The 19,256-nt window shown below is 40.5% G+C and overlaps 1 protein-coding gene across 6 annotated transcripts in view; it reads left to right on the forward strand.

Moving 5' to 3' along the window:
- Nucleotides 1-19,256, forward strand: part of TTC27 (tetratricopeptide repeat domain 27) — a 676,116-nt gene that overhangs the window by 653,090 nt on the left and 3,770 nt on the right. For all 6 annotated transcript variants that reach the window (XM_088474427.1, XM_088474426.1, XM_088474429.1 and 3 more), the window contains 2 exons: nt 4,363-4,474; nt 15,066-15,166. In XM_088474427.1, the coding sequence (XP_088330553.1) occupies nt 4,363-4,474; nt 15,066-15,166 (213 nt within the window). The remainder of the gene's footprint in view (nt 1-4,362; nt 4,475-15,065; nt 15,167-19,256) is intronic.

The raw sequence follows: 19,256 nt of genomic DNA on the forward strand, positions 1-19,256 counted from the left end.
AGTATGTAATACGTACCCCTCTACATAGGCAGCACACGCGGCTGTTTTACAGCAAGTCATCATCAGTATGTAATACGTACCCCTCTGCATATGTAGTACACACGGCTGTTTTACAGTAAGTCATCATCAGTATGTAATACGTACCCCTCTACATAGGCAGCACATGCGGCTGTTTTACAGCAAGTCATCATCAGTATGTAATACGTACCCCTCTACATAGGCAGCACATGCGGCTGTTTTACAGCAAGTCATCATCAGTATGTAATACGTACCCCTCTGCATATATAGTACAAGCGGCTGTTTTCCGACAATCATCATCGGTATGTAATACGTACCCCTCTACATAGGCAGCACACGCGGCTGTTTTACAGCAAGTCATCATCAGTATGTAATACGTACCCCTCTGCATATGTAGTACACGCGGCTGTTTTACAGTAAGTCATCATCAGTATGTAATACGTACCCCTCTACATAGGCAGCACATGCGGCTGTTTTACAGTAAGTCATCATCAGTATGTAATACGTACCCCTCTACATAGGCAGCACATGCGGCTGTTTTACAGCAAGTCATCATCAGTATGTAATGCGTACCCCTCTGCATATATAGTACAAGCGGCTGTTTTCCGACAATCATCATCGGTATGTAATACGTACCCCTCTACATAGGCAGCACATGCGGCTGTTTTCCGACAATCATCATCATCAGTATGTAATACGTACCCCTCTACATAGGCAGCACATGCGGCTGTTTTCCGACAATCATCATCAGTATGTAATACGTACCCCTCTGCATAGGCAACACACGCGGCTGTTTTACAGCAAGTCATCATCAGTATGTAATACGTACCCCTCTGCATAGGCAGCACACGCGGCTGTTTTCCGACAATCATCATCATCAGTATGTAATACGTACCCCTCTACATAGGCAACACATGCGGCTGTTTTACAACAAGTCATCATCAGTATGTAATACGTACCCCTCTGCATAGGCAGCACATGCGGCTGTTTTACAACAAGTCATCATCAGTATGTAATACGTACCCCTCTGCATAGGCAGCACATGCGGCTGTTTTACAACAAGTCATCATCAGTATGTAATACGTACCCCTCTGCATAGGCAGCACATGCGGCTGTTTTACAACAAGTCATCATCAGTATGTAATACGTACCCCTCTGCATAGGCAGCACATGCGGCTGTTTTACAACAAGTCATCATCAGTATGTAATACGTACCCCTCTGCATAGGCAGCACATGCGGCCGTGCATACTTGCACATCACTGTAGAAGCTGCAATAGATGTGCCTCCTAAGAGTCCCATTTACAAATACTTGCAGGTCTGCATTGCCCACATTTGGGTAAACAGGCCCTCACTGAACGTACATGCCTACGTGAGAACTCCTCTTCCCACCACAGTTGTGTCTCTTCGGTCACATGGATCAGTGCGCCCAAACTACATAGCCACATTTCTTTGCACTCATTCTTGAGCATGCTCAGACCATATTCACACAAGATCATACTTGCCAACACTCCCTGAATGTCAGGGAGACTCCCTGGAGTAGCAGCAATCTCCCTGATTGCACGTTACCCCATTATATAGATGTTATATTTGTGGGGGGGGGGAAAGAAATCATAGATACATATATTAAGATGGGATCATCAGTGCCATTTCCTTGCATTGGTTATCAGGCACAATGATGCCCATGGCTACATTCATTTTCAAATACAGTTTCTTGTGGTCACTTATATGGAACCACTTGGAAAACACAAAACATGAACAAACCCTGAAAAGTATCAGTGTGTTTTCATTAAGTAGTTCTTACACGCTGCACTCATAGGTGGTGCTTTCACAATCTCCCGGAAATGCTTTTTAAAATGTAAGCAAGTATGCACAAGACATACTTCACAGTCAGGTATAAGTTCAACCGCATTACACCCATAACGTGTAACCAACACTAATACCTGTAGGGGGGGGAGAATGTAGGACACTTAATTTACACCCTTTTCACTTTAGAGTGAACACAAGTGAATAGAGTCTTAAGATGCCCACACACATAGCGATCTGCACACGATCCCACGATGTGTACGATTTCCCCTGAACTCGCCCCTGGCAGCTCTCCGGCAATCCTACACACGATTTGGAGTAAAAAATGTCTAATCTGACTTAAGATCTATCGTGCATCCAGTGCATTGTGTCCCAGATTGGCAAATCTGCCCTACAGCACGGCAGATCTGAAGATGCGATGTACGACGAGCGGGGACGCGCATTGGCATCGTGATCGTGAGTGGACACTCACGATTTGGCCATATTTTACACGATTTGTCGTCATGATTCGTTGAAATCGGCCAAATCGTGTAAAATATTGCTATGTGTGTTGGCAGCTTAAATAATGGGTGCACACGGGCCCCTGGGTCTAAGGGGGCCCACACCGCACACCCTGCACCCATTTATTCAATAGTTACCTCTCCAGAGTCCCGTGTCAGTGGTAACAGCGCTGTGCAAATCACTGGCAAAATGGCGTGCAAGCCATTTTCCCAGTGTTTTGCGCATGTGCAGTAGGGAAATTGTCAGGAAAATGACTGTGCCATTTCCCTGGTGACCTGCTCACGCGCAGTAGATTCTGGCATAGCACTAGAGTCTACTAGTGCCTGGAGTCTACTGCTCAGTGCGCAGAGGAGAGGAGGAGGCCCTGGACGGAGACTGCACATTCTCTCTTTATATGCCCCTGATGCTGTCGTATTGCCACTCCCAACTCCACGCCCAAGCAGAAGTGGGTATGGGGTCACTGCATCCAGTGTACTCCATCCTCTTACCGGTTACCTGATTTTCCTGGAGTAAAGACATACCAGTAGCATGTTTTTAATGTCTGAGGGAGTAATTAGCCTAAGCCAGATTAAAATACACATCTGCAGATGCCGGGCCATTATGCAGGGTTAGAGTATATTTATTTGCTTATTATGTAATAGGTAATGTGTGCTATCCTCCCAGGCAGAAATGAATCTAGAAATCCTGCAAATGGAAGATAACTAGAGCATGTTGTTCTTCAGGTGTCAGATGGCTTAATCCTCTGACTGAAGTAATGTTCTCTAGGATTTGTGTGTCCTATGTCAGCTGGGTTTTTTGTTTTGTTTCTTAGATTCCCCGTAAGCTGTAGAATACATAATAACATACAGATGGAGACTTATTGCAGCTTTTTGGCTCAAACTTTATGATCCACCAATTAGATTATTATGACACCTTTTCCAGTAACCTACAGTAGTGTTAGCCTACAAGATTCTGTCATATGCACGCTCAGGGGGACATGTATCAAACTTTGGAGAGAGGCAGCTTCTAACATACAGTAGGGCCAGATTCTGCAGCAGAGGCTAATGCGATCGCAGCTGTGATTTCGCACGGAATGCAGCTGTGAAAATATGTTAATGCCTGCCAAAGCTCAGCCAGCATAAAGACGCCGACTGCTGCCTTCTCATATCCATCCAATGTTACTCTTCTGTGTACACATCAGTACCATCGTGGTGCATTGGCCAGTCATGCAGCATTTACTATAAGTCTGACCAGCCGCAGACACTGCAAGTCTCCATACACACAGCGAGCCATCATGCTGCCTATGCAATTGTAGTAGGGTAATCTATGCACGCCCATGTAACGGAGGTCATACGGACAGGCACGCCTGCGTTTTTCCAACCACACCCAAACGCTGAGAGCCGGTAACTCACTTTGCAATGAATTCCTCTGTAGGTTCGTAATCGCTGTGCAACCGCTGCACATGTGTAGTGCGGCTCATACGCATCCTCCATGGCAAACAATCTCTCAATCAGCGTCCGTAATCGCCATTGTGTCCGCTACTGAATCAGGCCCATAATTTATAGACAGTGCTAGATAAATAACTAGCATCTGATTGGCTGCTTTGTGCATCTTCTCCAATTTATTTATCACTAAGGTGTGATACATCTTCCCTTATGTGAGCTGTGCAATGTGCAAGTCTCTCTAATTGCTCCCCTTGTCCAGTTTTCTGTTCTTATGTCTTTGGTAATTATCCCAGCACTGTGTCATTAGACCAGTCACACAGTAACTGTATTTCCACACTGACATGTAGTTGCATCTGTTTCCTGCACTACACATGCAGATATCAGTGACACTCTGTTATGGGTTTATTTTCCTGTGATTGGTTTCTCAAACTAGGTGACAAAAATAACGGATGTCCTTAAACTATGTAAAGCTAAAGCTGACAAACTTATATTTATGTGATAATGCTGACACTGTTATGATGGAGAATTTAGTATCTATTTATGAGCTAGGAAAGAGTTAAAAAGGAGTTTTTATTCCTTTTTATCCATTTTTAAAATGACCATTTTCATTCCTAGGCCCTGCAGTTCCTGTCAAAGGCTCATAGATGTGACACTCAGAAAAGTGGTTGGGAAAATGACATCTCAGCATTTAAAGACATAATAAGAGGCGCAATCGACCTTGCTCATGGTAAGTTTGTGTTTAAATGAATATAAGCAATTTTCAGTGAGAATTTGCATTAATACATTATACATTTCAAATCCTATAATGGGTGCTCGCATTACTTTTTTAATGTATGGAAAAATGAGTTTACCCTGTTTATTGCAGTGAATAACTGTTATGGACAGCACATGGCGCACTTGTCTATTGCAAGTTAATGCATTAATGAAGATAAATATGTATGGAATATTGCGTGTTACTGATTAACAATATGTTTGGAATAACTGTTTGCTTAACAACATTTATTTACAATTATATTCGTCCCACATAGATGCCTTCCCGTCTGTATGAGTTTGTACAAAAGGCAGGTTCTAAATAACAGGCTTACAGTCTCATAGGTAACAAAAAACCCACTTGTGTAGATCAGTGAAATCACTCACAAGGGCATGTCATAGCAAACATAACTGATATAATGTGTCCTGCAATAGTTTTCTTTCCATTTCTGATCACCGGTTTATCCATTGTTAATGAATTATGGTATTTTGCAGTTACTAATAGTGGGGCCATGGATGAGATTTTTCAGTTACACGGTTGTAGTGGTAAAGATTACACTTTTGCTTTGGCTTATGCCAATACTTTCTCTTACCAAAAAATTAAAACAGTTTAATTTAGGTCAATATCCTGATTTACCTAAACTACTGAAATTATGAAGCTGTGCCCCTTAGTAATACATCCGACAGATACTGGACTTGCTTCTGTTGCACCTGGATTTGTGGGAATGCTTTGTGCCAGTGCTGTGACAAATAGAAAGGAGTAATAAATCATTTTTTATGTTGTTTTTTTTTAAATAGAATTTATCTACCATTTTAGTCCATTATTGTGTGTCAATACTCTACTAAAATACTTAAATGTTCATACAACTAGATCAAAATGTGGCATAATATATCTGTATCTGTATAATATATATATATATATATACATGCACATTTTGAATTGCTAAATGTTTGTAAGACGATCGTAAATGTGTGAAATAATGATTATGCATAGCATTAACTGTTGCAGTGATTCCTTTACAGTATGTGCCACCACTATAGTCTCCTACTACAGCAGGCTAATAGATGACCCGGACTAGTGTGGGTTCTGTAATGCTTTCCTGCCATGTGCCGCTGGCTTGTGTCTTACGATATGGATTTGCTGCTTAGTATGTAATTAGATTGAGAATCAGGAAAGTAATGCATATGTTCTTGTTTTAGTTGCTTGTACTATATTATTGTCATCTTTACCAGATGTTGCTATACGTATGCCCCTAAGCCCAAACATTCCTCACCACGTGTGGCCACGTGGCAGAACTTACCACAATAGACTTTCATTTCTAGATAGAATTATGTTTTCTGACACAGCAGCTTCTGATGATATCTTAATTATCTTGTAATACGTTTACTTATGGCAGCATAGGTCAAGTGGCACAGATTTCACAATTCAAAGTCCAGTGAATACATGTTTCAGTTGATAATACTTTAAAAACTAAATAAATAACATTTGTATCACCATACTCATATTATTTAATCTCACATTATGACTATTTAATCCATAGTAGCAATATACCATTTAGTTTCTAAAATAAAACATAACTTAAATATATCATATTATATGTGAAGAGAAATTTTGCCTCATTCAAGCTCCTGTGCTTATGAAAAGTATTTGTTATCTGTGAGGCTGCATTCAGCCTTGTGTATATTGCTAGATAAACTTGTGTTCTGGTGTGTTGCTAGGGGGAATACACAGACCCCAATGCAGTTTAGGGTGGTGCTTATGTTTCTGTTTTTTTTAGTGCAGCTGGGTAAACACCTTACAGATATATCAGCAGATGATGGTTGTTCATACACACTGGCCGGGGGGCGTGTCGGGCCCCCCTCCCCGTGGCCTCCGCTGCAAGTGTACGGGCGGTCAGCTGACTGCCCGAACACACAGCACGATGCCCAAATATATCTGCAGATATATTGGGCATCGGCTGTGCAGCACAGCCGACGTGATATGTCTGTGAACGACATTGACCACAGACAATTGATAAGCCAATATATCTGCCACTGTGTACCCAGCATAACAGTCTAATAAATGTAAATAAACTTGCTGTTATCAGTGAAATATGTAAAAAGGAAATATATTGTTATTTCAAAACACGGCTATGAGACCTAAAATAGTTAAGACTTTGTCCTAACTAATTATTTGGGTTTAGGGCACAAGCTACTTTCCTGGCTGAAAAACTAACATGTAGGGCTGCAATACTCTTGAATGATGACAGCCCTAATAGGCGTGGACTAGTCTCCTCCAGAAAAAGACAAGGGGTAAAATAAGTGAGTGCACTAATTGAAGTGGCTGGAGAAGATTCAAAGCCACCAAATTTCTCTAAACACTGCTGTCTATTTTAAAAATTCACATATCAGTATCTAAAAAATACAGTATAAACCACAGTTAAGCAGATGATCAACCCATGATAGGTAGTTTAAATCTAAATATATCCTAGTGGAACTTTACTTTATAGTAATTAAAAGATTAAATACCCTTCAAATGGTGCTAGATGCTGGAGCAGTATACCCCTACACAATACAGCAAAGATATATATATATATATATATATATATATATATACATATATAAACAACCTTGTAATGAACCGTCTTTCTTATTCATGTTCCTTGGAAGAATCAATTTAAATATAAACTAATTAGAAGCACTTTCCTTTGGTTGTATAAGAATGGAAAAAAATTGGTATTGCTTACAATAGTGTGTCAGATCCAGCAGTATAAGATCAGAATAAACAGCACCTGTTGAACAAAGTCTATTCCATATATGGGTTGGGTACGCGATCCCAGCGCACACAATCTCGGCGGTCAAAATCCCAGCACCGGAATCCCGAAGGTTTCAAATCCCAATGCATACATGTAAGTAGTTTAACCCTTCCCCTCTCCTACTTTTCCTGCAGCCTAACCCTCCCACAGCCTAACCCAACACTCCCCCTACTGCCTATGGCTAACGCTATTACTTACCGTCTGTATTGTAGCCACCGGAATTCTGGAGCCGGGAATCTGCTGCCAGGATTCTCAGCACCGGCATTCTGTGTGCCGGGATGCCATATATAAATAGGTATAACCAGAGGACTCCTTGCTTCTCCGTATTGGACAAAGCAAAGTCCTGTGTTGATCCTTCACCATGCAACAAATTAGTTAATTACTGTTTACTGTTTATTGTAACCAGCTTATTTATGGGATATTTAACCTGCTCTGTTTGCCAAATGTATAGAGACCTATGCAGTGAGGTACATTGGATCTTCAGATGATAGGATCCCAATATTAAGTTGTTAATGCTTACAGTACCAACTTCTGTATAGCTGTGGTGTACTTTGGAACTATGTTGTTTAGATAATGGAGAAAAGATAAGTCCACATCCATATTTTTAGAGATAAGGTAACTGTTTTCTCTAAGTCGCTGGTGCTCAGAAAGGTCAGGGGAAGGTCTCTGCACAAAGTGGATATTATTCATTCCAAAATGTCACATTTAACACCTAACATGTTACTCCAGCTTCAAAGCACTGCTGGTTGTTTCCTGATGTTACGGACGTGATCCCTGGAAGACATCTTAGAATGTAGAAAAACTTTCAAAATAATTGTAGAAAAATACAATGTAGGGACAGCTTTAAAAAACATCCAGTGTGCAGCTTTCTCATAAAATGTTTTATTTCACTCCTAAATGTTTCATAAAGGTTAAGCCCACCCAAAACAAATTCCTACCAACCTCCCTGCTCAATTAGCAATGCTCCATACCTCCCGGGTTTGCTGGGACAGTCTTGATTCATGGACCTCAAAAGGGGCAAGGTTTTACCCCAAAATTGGTGTTTTTGCAGTGAGGTTTGGGGTGATTGAGGTGGAGTTTTGGGTGTATAAGGGGCAGGGCTTATTTTGTTCTAATATAATCTGACTGAATTTTGAGAAGTATGATATTCTAGTGGACCTCTGTAACTATAGGGTACTCGCTATGGGGGTTGTTGCTCTCACCGTTTTAATAACAGGGAGAAGACAATTTGCAAAGAGAACTGTGGTAGTTTCTAACACTAGCACTGATTGCATAGAGCCCGTTTTCTGTCCAATCAGCATCTGTGTTAGAACTTAATATAGAACGGTTTGTATTTCAAATCTCTTTGAATAGAGTTGAAGGGCGGGATGTAATAGAGATCGAGTCTGCCGGAGGTGCGGGATGCAGACTGACCAGCTCGGCTTTGCCTTGTAAATGACTGCAACTTTAAAAAAACGATCGAGATCAGTCTGCATCCCGCACCTCTGGCAGACTCGATCTCTATTACATCCCGCCCTTAGAGTTTGTTGGTTCTTCAAGAGTCTTAAATTTGCAATGTACTTGATACAATATAAATTAGCTGCAGCTACTGCTTGAAGTAGACCCAGCTTACTAACATCACTTTACACGTGTACATTACACATTGGTGAAATATTTCAATATTAACAATGCAAAAAGTAACCCTTAAACATTTGTTATATTACACACAGATTTAAAATAATGGTGTGGTTAACTTCAAAGCAGTATGCACTGGCAACCCTTAATTTCTGTCATTACGTTAAGGGAACTGTCAAAAGTCATTGTAGTCTTAAGGGCACCTCATAAAATAAAGCGCGCGTGCCCAAGACATGTGGTTTGCGTTAATCATTCTTTAGAAAGATGCAAAGAACTGGAGAAACAGAGAACTGGAAATACATAAGAATTGCAATATAACCCACATTTTCCTTCCATTTGGTCACTGACCCTCTGGGAAGGACAGAGCTCTGTTCAGTGTTGTAGAAAGTAATGTGGAGACACAATTTAAAACAGAAATCATTGTGTTGATCCAGGAAGTATAGTATGTCTCCAGTCTTGTTGGCTTGACATGCTGGCACAACATACAATATTTTATCAGTGGAGCAATTTACTTGCCATATCCCACACTAATTGGCATCCTATGCTGACTTTACCAGCTTTAGTGCATTATCCCTACCCTGAGGCTAAAAACGTTCTGGAGGACCTGAGACATCATTGGGATTACGGTCAATTAACAGAATCCTGCAGAGGGAACCAGATTTCAATGTCCCATAATGAATTCACATCGATGGCACCTTCATATCTGGTGACCTTCATGTGGAAAGTTAAAGCCACACACACTGGCCTACCATCTGCGGAAAATATTTTACTAATGTGCTGTTTCTAGCCAGGGTTCTTACAGTCGCTACAGCTAATTAAAGTATGCTTGCCAATGTAAAATGGCTGTGGGAAGTGTTATTACAGGGGTAGACAACATGTGGCACTATATCTGCTGTGCAACTACACATCCCACCCTGCCGTGCCACAGTTTTATTATGCCCTAACAGAAAAAATGCAGCAGGGCATGCGGGGATGTGTAGTTGCTTAGCAGTTGGGGTGCAACACCTTGCCTACCCCTGTGTTATATAGTCAATTGACAGTACATGGGAAACCTCTCCTGCCAGTTAAGTGATGCATTATTGAAATCAATTTAATTTAAAATAACAAAAACGATTGAATCCTCCTCTAGTTGTGGTTATAGAATTCAGAGTGCAAAGAGCTGCTTGTTAGAAAAGACAGGAGTCTGAATATAAGTCCGTATAATCCTGTCGGTCAGGTAGGAGGAGAAATATAATGGAAGAGAGAGAAATAAAAAGTCATACACTGGTAAAAAAATAAAGTGGCACACTTAGAATGGAAGTAATTTCTGTTCATTGGAAGTGCTACATTCCCTTTTAATGTGGTTTTCAAAGAAAAAGTACTAAGTTTCCGTTTTTTCTCCTTCCACATTTTTCTTGCTTAATTGATTCATTAAAGCTGCCACCCGGCATCCTGTAATTAGTTTTTGTCTTACAGTTACTTCCTGCCCTCAGCTCACTGTGTCAGTCACATCAGGAATGTGCCCAGCTCTCGCTGCAGACATCTGTGACATATTTCTCTGACCTGTGTTTCTGAAACTGATCATCAACAGAATAGGCATTAGCTAATTATTTCATTCATTAGAGACATGTAACGACCCACAGTGCTGCGTGTATGTATCCATACACGAAGTACGTCAACATAATGTATATGTATTTGCCTAATGTCCTACGGCATTTCCTCAAATGTTTTGTAAATGCGTGTACTAAGTATAAATACATATACAGTATGTGTTTTAGTAAGGCTGTGTTTATTCTTACAGAGTAGGTTTACAGTTGTTTGCTAGGATATGTTTATGGAAATTTCTGCAACCCCTCCGCTAATCTTTCCATAAGTTTCTGTAAAGCTGGGGCCACATCGGCCCATGTGTACCCACTATGCGCGACCATGCGCGCTCCCGCAGTTCGTCCATCGGGGTCATTCCATCAACCTGCATGTAGGGCCGATGGAACAACCCAGATGCCACTGCCTGCTTGCATTGTGGATGGAGGCGGTGTCTGACATATTGGGCATCGTGCAGTGTGTACCGACTGCCCGATATATTGTGCGCTCAGGCGTCGCATCACTTGGTACACACATCAAGTGTGTATCCAGCTTTAGTCTTGGAGTTAGGCATTGGGAACATTTGCAGGTCTACTCAGTAGATTAACCATACTAAGGGGCATATTCAATTAGCCGCGATAAGCCGTTTTCGGCAAAAAAGTTTTGCCGGTGACGTCATTTCGCCAGGCAAAAACTTATCCCTGTATTCAATTCCAAAGACTTTTCGTCTAGGCGGAAAGTCATTGCATTGATATAGGCAAAACAGATTCACCTATGAAACCAGGTGGAAAAAAGTGCAGAATTGCGGTTTTCGGGTGCAAAGGTGGGGAAACCACCCTGCGCTCTTGGGACGGGTCCCCAAAGGTTAACTGTGTTGGAAAAAAAAACTAATTGAGGTACACACCCAAAAAATGGCATAGAAAAAGGGGGCAAAAAAAAAACAAAGTTGGGGTACAAACCTAACAACTAGCGAAATAAGCTTTTGGGGGGTCTGCTAGTATGGGGGAGGTGTTTTTTTATTTATTGCAGGTGCTTGCTAGAGGTGCATTTTTAAGGCTTTATAAAACTGTCACTTTTGCAATTTTTAACCATGCTTGCACCCATTTTCATGTACCCCAAATTTACTGGGACTAGTTATTTTCTCCCCAAAAAACTGCTAAACGCTATTCTTTACCACTTGTGCAAAGACGCTATTGAGAGCATTTAAGTACCCCAAATAGCTTCGGTGGGGATATTTGGGGGCATCTACAATAATCCCCAATGCCAGTGCATCTTTTGGGGGGTATCAGGCTGATTTCCCCAAATCTGACAGCACTTTTCACCTCTTTGAGTTTCGCCGGGTCCAGTTTTCGCATCCTTTGGAATTGAAAAGGGCGAATAGCAGGGCCGCGCACAAAAATTTTTCGCTTCCAAGAAACGCAAAGTCGGCGGAAATTACGGCAGGCGAAACCTTTCCGACTTTTCGCGTCTGAATATGCCCCTAAGAGAGAAACATCAATGGCTCTGCTTCTATCATAACACAGAAGCATATTTGTATTGTGTATGCTATCTATATCCATTATTAAACAGCATTCTTTTAAAATAAATTTTGTGCACAAGTAAAAAAACCTTATAAAATCCCTAAAAAAAAACGGATTCTGTGCAGCTTTGAGGGCCTGGCTACATACATGGGAAATTCTAGGCCAATTTGCTGATTTAAGCCAAACAGGCCCAAAAAATGGTGCATGTGGGTCCAATATAGTCAGGGCTGGCACTACCATAGGCATAAATCGATGGTTTCCTAGGGCACCTGAATGTTTGACATGTTACTTTTCCAGTGTTTTAATGTCGCTTCAGCACCACCAGTCCACCACATGGAGCTTTGGCCACTGACACGGAGGAAAAGCAGCCAGCAGCTACAGTACCTGTGAATCTGTCAGCAACTCAGTGTCAGTGATGGGCTGGTAGAGGTGGTGCTGGTCTATAATGACACAACCCACCACTACTGTCCCAGATGGAATGAGTTGTCACCCCCATTCTCCCCCCCCCCCTTTTTTTCCCCCTCCTGATAAGAAGCAGGGGGGGGCATCTCTAAATAAATCATCAATTTTGATCCAAATGTGGAGCTTATAGATATTAATTAAGTGTACGGTAAAACTAGACTGACGATTATTACAGTTTGCTTGTCAGTGTGGTCATCATCTGACACCACTAATTGCGTTCTGTACATCAGGTGCACTTTTTTAGACTGGATTTCTTCTTGAGGACTCCCTGGCACAGAGGTGCAGGGTCCTAGTTATTGTGTATGTGGCTGGGCAATATCTCCCAAGCTTTGGCAGAACTACCTGATTCAGAAAGGGGCTATGGCTTTATGAGAATATGGCTGCAGTTGTTTGGATCTCGATATAGACAGATCTGGGTGGTGTTTAGTCAAATCAATGATGAGACTTATTGTGTCCTAAATTTGCTTTAAAATGTTGGGAGTATGACTTACTATATATTATACATGGCTTACTGTGATTATGTAAGTTGCCACACGTTATCCATTGAACTTGGTGAGATCATCAATGCAGATGTACAAAACAAAACTCTAGATCACAAGTATTCAAAAGCATCGCCTTGTCTTCTTTGGTAACCTTCTTTGTTCTATTTTTATATACGATTATTATTTGTTGAATGTCTGACTTGTCATAATGCTTGTCCTGCGCAGCAGAGGTATGTGACGCCTTACAAAATAGTTGTTTTGGAAGAATTAGTCCTTCGTTTTCAGCCTAGGGTTGTTTGTTCTTCATCAGACAATTACGATGGTTATTATATTGGCAGGGCACCCAGGGCCTGCCTCATACACACACTGGCTGCTGGTTATTGCAAATGGGAGTTCACTATTGAAACATGTATATAAAATAACTGATAATAATAATATGCCTCTGTCACGAACCCGGGCTGACTCGCAAATACAACAATCTGGATCAGCTGGTTGTGATGCCGGCGCACCGCGGTCACTTACCAAAATACATGGTTCTTCTGCCACCACGCAGACTGTGAAGTCCGGAAGTCTGCGATCTCCCAACAGATTAATAATAAATCACATTCAAATGACACACAAATATCTAGCATGGGCCTATCCAGGCACGCAAGTTCAATAAGAATCATGGAGAAAATGCTAGATTAAATGTGTTTAATTAAAAAAATATTTTAAAGGCTTAGGTACAAAAATATTAATAAAATGACAAACAGATTATAATGCAAATATTCTCTTACAAAGTAAAAGAAAGAAATAATTCAGAGTCCCTAAGACAACTTACACTAAAGTTCTTAGCACTGCTGATGGGGTGGGGGATCTCACCCACAGGAATATCCTGATGCACTCCCAGACCTGACTGTCTGAACCCCAAGGAGTGAACATTGAATGCTGGATGGTATTCCCTTTTTATACATCCCTAATTCTTTGTTCATACTTAACAGGGTCTCCCAATCAGGTCAGCAGGGTTTGAGATCAATAGATTTCCAATACAGGGTTACCTGGCCAAACTAACAGGGTCCCTGCTTTAAAGATATATGACGATATAATACACTCTTTAACTTCCCCCTTCCAGACCTATAGTAAATACCAGAATCCTTATCTCAGCCTCTATAGCATAACCATAGTCTTTAGAAGTAGGCATTGGGGTCCAAGGAGGTCTGGTTCTGGAATAACCATCTAGGACACTGACTTCAGGGGTCATAAAAAGTGAGAGGGCTAATTGTTAACACAGGACCTCATACTGTGAGGGATATTCATTCTTTTGTTATCTGCAAGCCATCCATTTGCTAATTCCAGCCCTTTCTGACCTGCACACCAAATAGCAATGGACATACTGAGTTTATACAGTCTATAAAACTAAAGGACACACAGTTATATAACACTCCTCAAATCACAGGACATAGATCATTATCAACCCCTCTTCCTGGAATGCCTATCTTCAAAAGAGGTGGGGTAATACCTCAGCCCTTCTATACACACACAGTTCAATTAAAGGACTTCACAGTTCACAAAATATTATTTCTGGCGATTATTCTTGCGATTAATCGTCACAGTCATAATGCTTGTCCTGCGCAGCAGAGGTATGTGACGCCTTACAAAATAGTAGTTTTGGCAGAATTAGGCCTTCGTTTTCAGCCTAGGGTTGTTTGTTCTTCATCAAACAATTACGATGGTTATTATATTGGCAGGGCACCCAGGGCCTGCCTCATACACACACTGGCTGCAGGTTATTGCAAATGGGAGTTCACTATTGAAACATGTATATGCCTCTAGTACTCAAACAGGGCACACAAACCAGGGCTGCTGGAAAACTGGACAGTAACGTGACACGTGCACTGATGCTTAGAAATTATATCTAAGATCTAGACAATAAATATACCATTCAAATCAGGTACTGACAGCATGAAGCTTAAGCCATGAAGAACGCAAGTAATGGAAGGGAGCCTGTACTTGTACACTTATATTCCATGATAGATCCTTTTTTTAAAATGCTGTAATGGGGTAGTCTGTATAAAAACTGAATGCGCTGTTACCGATATAAAGACAGACAGTAGCTTTGCCGTGCAGTAACCTTACATGTCTTTTATGCTTTTCAGTGGCAATTAAATGCAACAAAACCAAGTCCAATCCACAGGAAGCGGTGCAGATGTTGTCATCAGCTCGTCTTAATCTGCGTGGCCTGTCCTCTAAGGCGAAGGTTAGTCATAGGGAATAACTGGCAACTTTCAGCAGTTTAAAGAATGTAAGTTAAATCTGTCTTAAAAAAAGGTATTATCCTGCCAAATGATCCAACCATATGAGTACATATTTATATACCCTGATACATCATGATTAGAGTAGTATATAGTAGCAAACACTTCCATCTGATGTGAATAACGGGCCAGGTCTATGTTGTAAAGAAATTGCTAAGTGGGTATGATATATTCATAAGTAACTATAGCACCTTCTGCCCTCCCATCTGCTCATGAAATATTGCGTCAGTAGTCAGTAGTGTGTGCATGAAGTAAGTTTTTACCCTGCCCCTCACAATATAATAAATACCTGCCTAGTGTTGGGGGAAAGTGCCCTTCTCCAGTTTCCAAATATATTCATTCTAAGGGGTTTATGTATCAAGCAGTGAAAAGTGTGGAGAAGTGGACCAGTGGAGAAGTTGTCCATAGCAAGCAATCAGCTCCTACCTATTATTTTATAGACTGTACTTGATAAATACTACTTCAAAGCTGATTGGTTGCTATGGGCAACTTCCCCACTGGTCCACCACTTCACGCTTTTCACTGCTTGCTACATAAATCCCTAAGTCTTGGATGATGTCCGTGCCCAAACCATATATCACCACACTGTGAGAGTCTCTACAGAGGAGAGAGCTGGCGCTATAAAGAGAATTGTCCTGTCCAGCTCAAATCCACATATCAAAGATCAGTGATGAAATTTTCGATGCAAGATATAGCAGACATATTAAGGGTCACCCAGGGAAGATGAGACACAAAAGATACTCAATTATTCTTCCTCATTTTCTTTTATAAATTAAAATACACCTGTTGAGTCAACTCTGAGAGAACAATGCATGCTGACGTTATCTATGGTGTAGGGCAGACTTTATAAAAAACTGAAGGCCACATAAATGTACTCTATATCCGTTCACTACTCACCCCATCACCCCCCCTCCCCTCCCATTCCCTTCAGATCAATGGTTGCTGTCTCCTGCAGGTACAAGTCAGTCCACATGGCATACATTACGTACATTTTACACATGGCTTCTTCATGTTGCCTTACTTTTTGTTAAATATTTTCTGGGTCATTATGATGTATGTTAGAAATACTTTCTTATAGGACTGAACCTGTTATAGAGGACCTGTCCTATATGGGCAGTGGTGTCATCCGTTTAGTGGTCTGAACTAGTATGTATCCGATCATTTGGCTTGAAGCCAGTGTTGTCACTGACATGAAGCTAAGTATACATGCAGCATTTTATGTGTAGGTGACAGGTCCACATTATAAAACACCAGGTCAAAGGCAAGAAACAGCCATCCACAAAGCATTATATCATTAGGTTTGAGAACTTTTCACTGTGTAATATGTAACATTTGACAGAGGCAAAATAAACTAAATGTAAGAAACGCTAGATACAATATAATAATATTTTTAAGGTGAATATTTTTGCTCAAATTGTAGTATAGATTATGAATGCAGTCTTATTTCCTAGGTATGATGCAACTAGCAAAATGTGTGTGTATATTACATGATGGACAGTTGACCTACATGATTTCTAAAAATTAGATTAACACCATATATGGGATCCAGCACATATTGGGTTAAGCTGCTTGTAATTGCGTGCAACTGAGATCAGTCATTGTGATGTAATTGAGAAGTGGTGCCTCCCAAGTGAAGTGATCAGTCTACACTGGTCATCACCCTCAATCCCAGCCCTTTGGTTTAATTATAATGAAATAACAGGAAATTCCATTCTACTGACCATTCTTGGTCGTGTTTCCTAATCATGAGCTTGAAAGCTCGGAGCTAGTATGGTCCGTGCACACTTTCCCAGAAAGCAGTGATTTGTCACAGTGTATGTTTTGCTTTTTAGGAATTTCTCTTTTAGAGCCCATTATCAGCTAACACGTTTGCATCAAAAGTGGCACTTCAAAAAGGAGGAAAGCTTTCTGATTAAAGTGTCAGCTGCTACGGCACCGCACAGCATCTCGCACCCCTCGCAGTCTGCTCTGAGCTCGAAATCGCACACAATTTTGCAAGCACTTTTGTGCAAGTTCAGGGTGCCGGAAAGTGCAGCTGTTGCCCAATGACATGCACCCACGAGATAATTGCGGCTAATTAGACCGCTAATTGTATGAAGAGTGAAAGCTGAACACATAATATTATCACATATGTATGAGATACCTAAAAGTTTCTGCCCTTTTATACTGTATGTGCCACTTCCCCAGTGGTCCTAGAGAAGTGGTGTAACTCGCCACCCCCCGGTGCTTTTTCGCGTGCCGAAAGAACGGGGCGTGGTCACAATAGTATTCCCAATTCAAATTACACCACATAGTAGCACAATCTTAATATAGTGCCCCTGATTCACATTACACCACATAGTAGTGTCCCTTATTCATGTTATGACACACAGCAGTGCCCCTTTTACACAATTCCCACATTTGTGCCCCTTATACCCAATGCCCAGTGTAGTATTGCGTCTAATACACATAATGCCCACAGTAGTAGTGCCCCTTATACAATGCCCACAGCAACCCACAATTATAGATTGTAAGCTTGCGAGCAGGGCCTTCCTACCTATATATCTGTCTGTTATTACCCACTTTTGTTCTATTAATGCTTACAATTGTAAAGCGCAATGTAATATGCTGCGCTATATAAGAAACTGTTAATAAATAAATAATTAAATTACACATAATTCTGATGATGTCACTGGCTATGCTCTGACTATTCCAATGATTGGATTAGCTAATACATTGGTTACACATGGATAAGTAGGAGATTAACACTATAAGGTGCTCAGACGCAATTTAGGTGTTGGAATAATTGAATGGTAATGATTCTGTAGTAGAATATTGTGTGTGATGGTGCACCCCTTTCTGTATTTTGTAAGGATATTCTGTCACCCAGGAGTTACAGACCAATACCACCTGAGATGTCTTCTATATAATTAATAGGAGTGTGTAATCCTTTTATAATGTGCAAACCTTTGGAATTCATGATTTATACAGATGTTTCTTATATAAGTTTATACATATTTATTTGTGTAGATTATTGGTGAGGCTTATTTTATCACAGTTTAACTTTTTAAAATGTTTGAAGACATGCATTACTGTATATTATAAAATATGGGCAGAAGAAATGCATTACTGCGTATTATAAAATATGGGCATTACTGCGTATTATAAAGTATGGACATTACTGCGTATTATAAAATATGGGCATTACTGCCTATTATAAAATATGGGCAGAAGACATGCATTACTGCATATTATGAAATATGGGCATTACTGCGTATTATAAAATATGGGCAGAAGACATGCATTACTGCATATTATAAAATATGGGCAGAAGACATGCATTACTGCATATTATAAAATATGGACTTTACTGCGTATTATAAAATATGGGCAGAAGACATGCATTACTGCATATTATAAAATATGGACAATACTGCGTATTATAAAATATTGGCAGAAGACATGCATTACTGCGTATTATAAAATATGGGCAGAAGACATGCAGTACTGCATATTATAAAATGCACATTACTGCGTATTATTAAATATGGGCAGAAGACATGCATTACTGCATATTATAAAATATGGGCAGAAGACATGCATTACTATATATTATAAAATATGGACTTTACTGCCGATTATAAAATATGGGCAGAAGACATGCATTACTGCGTATTATGAAATATGGGCAGAAGACATGCAGTACTGCATATTATAAAATATGGGCAGAAGACATGCAGTGCTGCATATTATAAAATATGGGCAGAAGACATGCAGTGCTGCATATTATAAAATATGAGTAGTAGACATGCATTACTGCATATTATAAAATGCACATTACTGCGTATTATTAAATATGGGCAGAAGACATGCATTACTGCATATTATAAAATGCACATTACTGCGTATTATTAAATATGGGCAGAAGACATGCATTACTGCATATTATAAAATATGGGCAGAAGACATGCATTACTACATATTATAAAATATGGACTTTACTGCCGATTATAAAATATGGGCAGAAGACATGCAGTACTGCATATTATAAAATAT

This window comes from Taudactylus pleione, unplaced genomic scaffold (assembly GCF_031769625.1).
Source record: "Taudactylus pleione unplaced genomic scaffold, aTauple2 ptg000154l, whole genome shotgun sequence".
NCBI classification, from domain to species: Eukaryota; Metazoa; Chordata; class Amphibia; order Anura; family Myobatrachidae; genus Taudactylus; species Taudactylus pleione.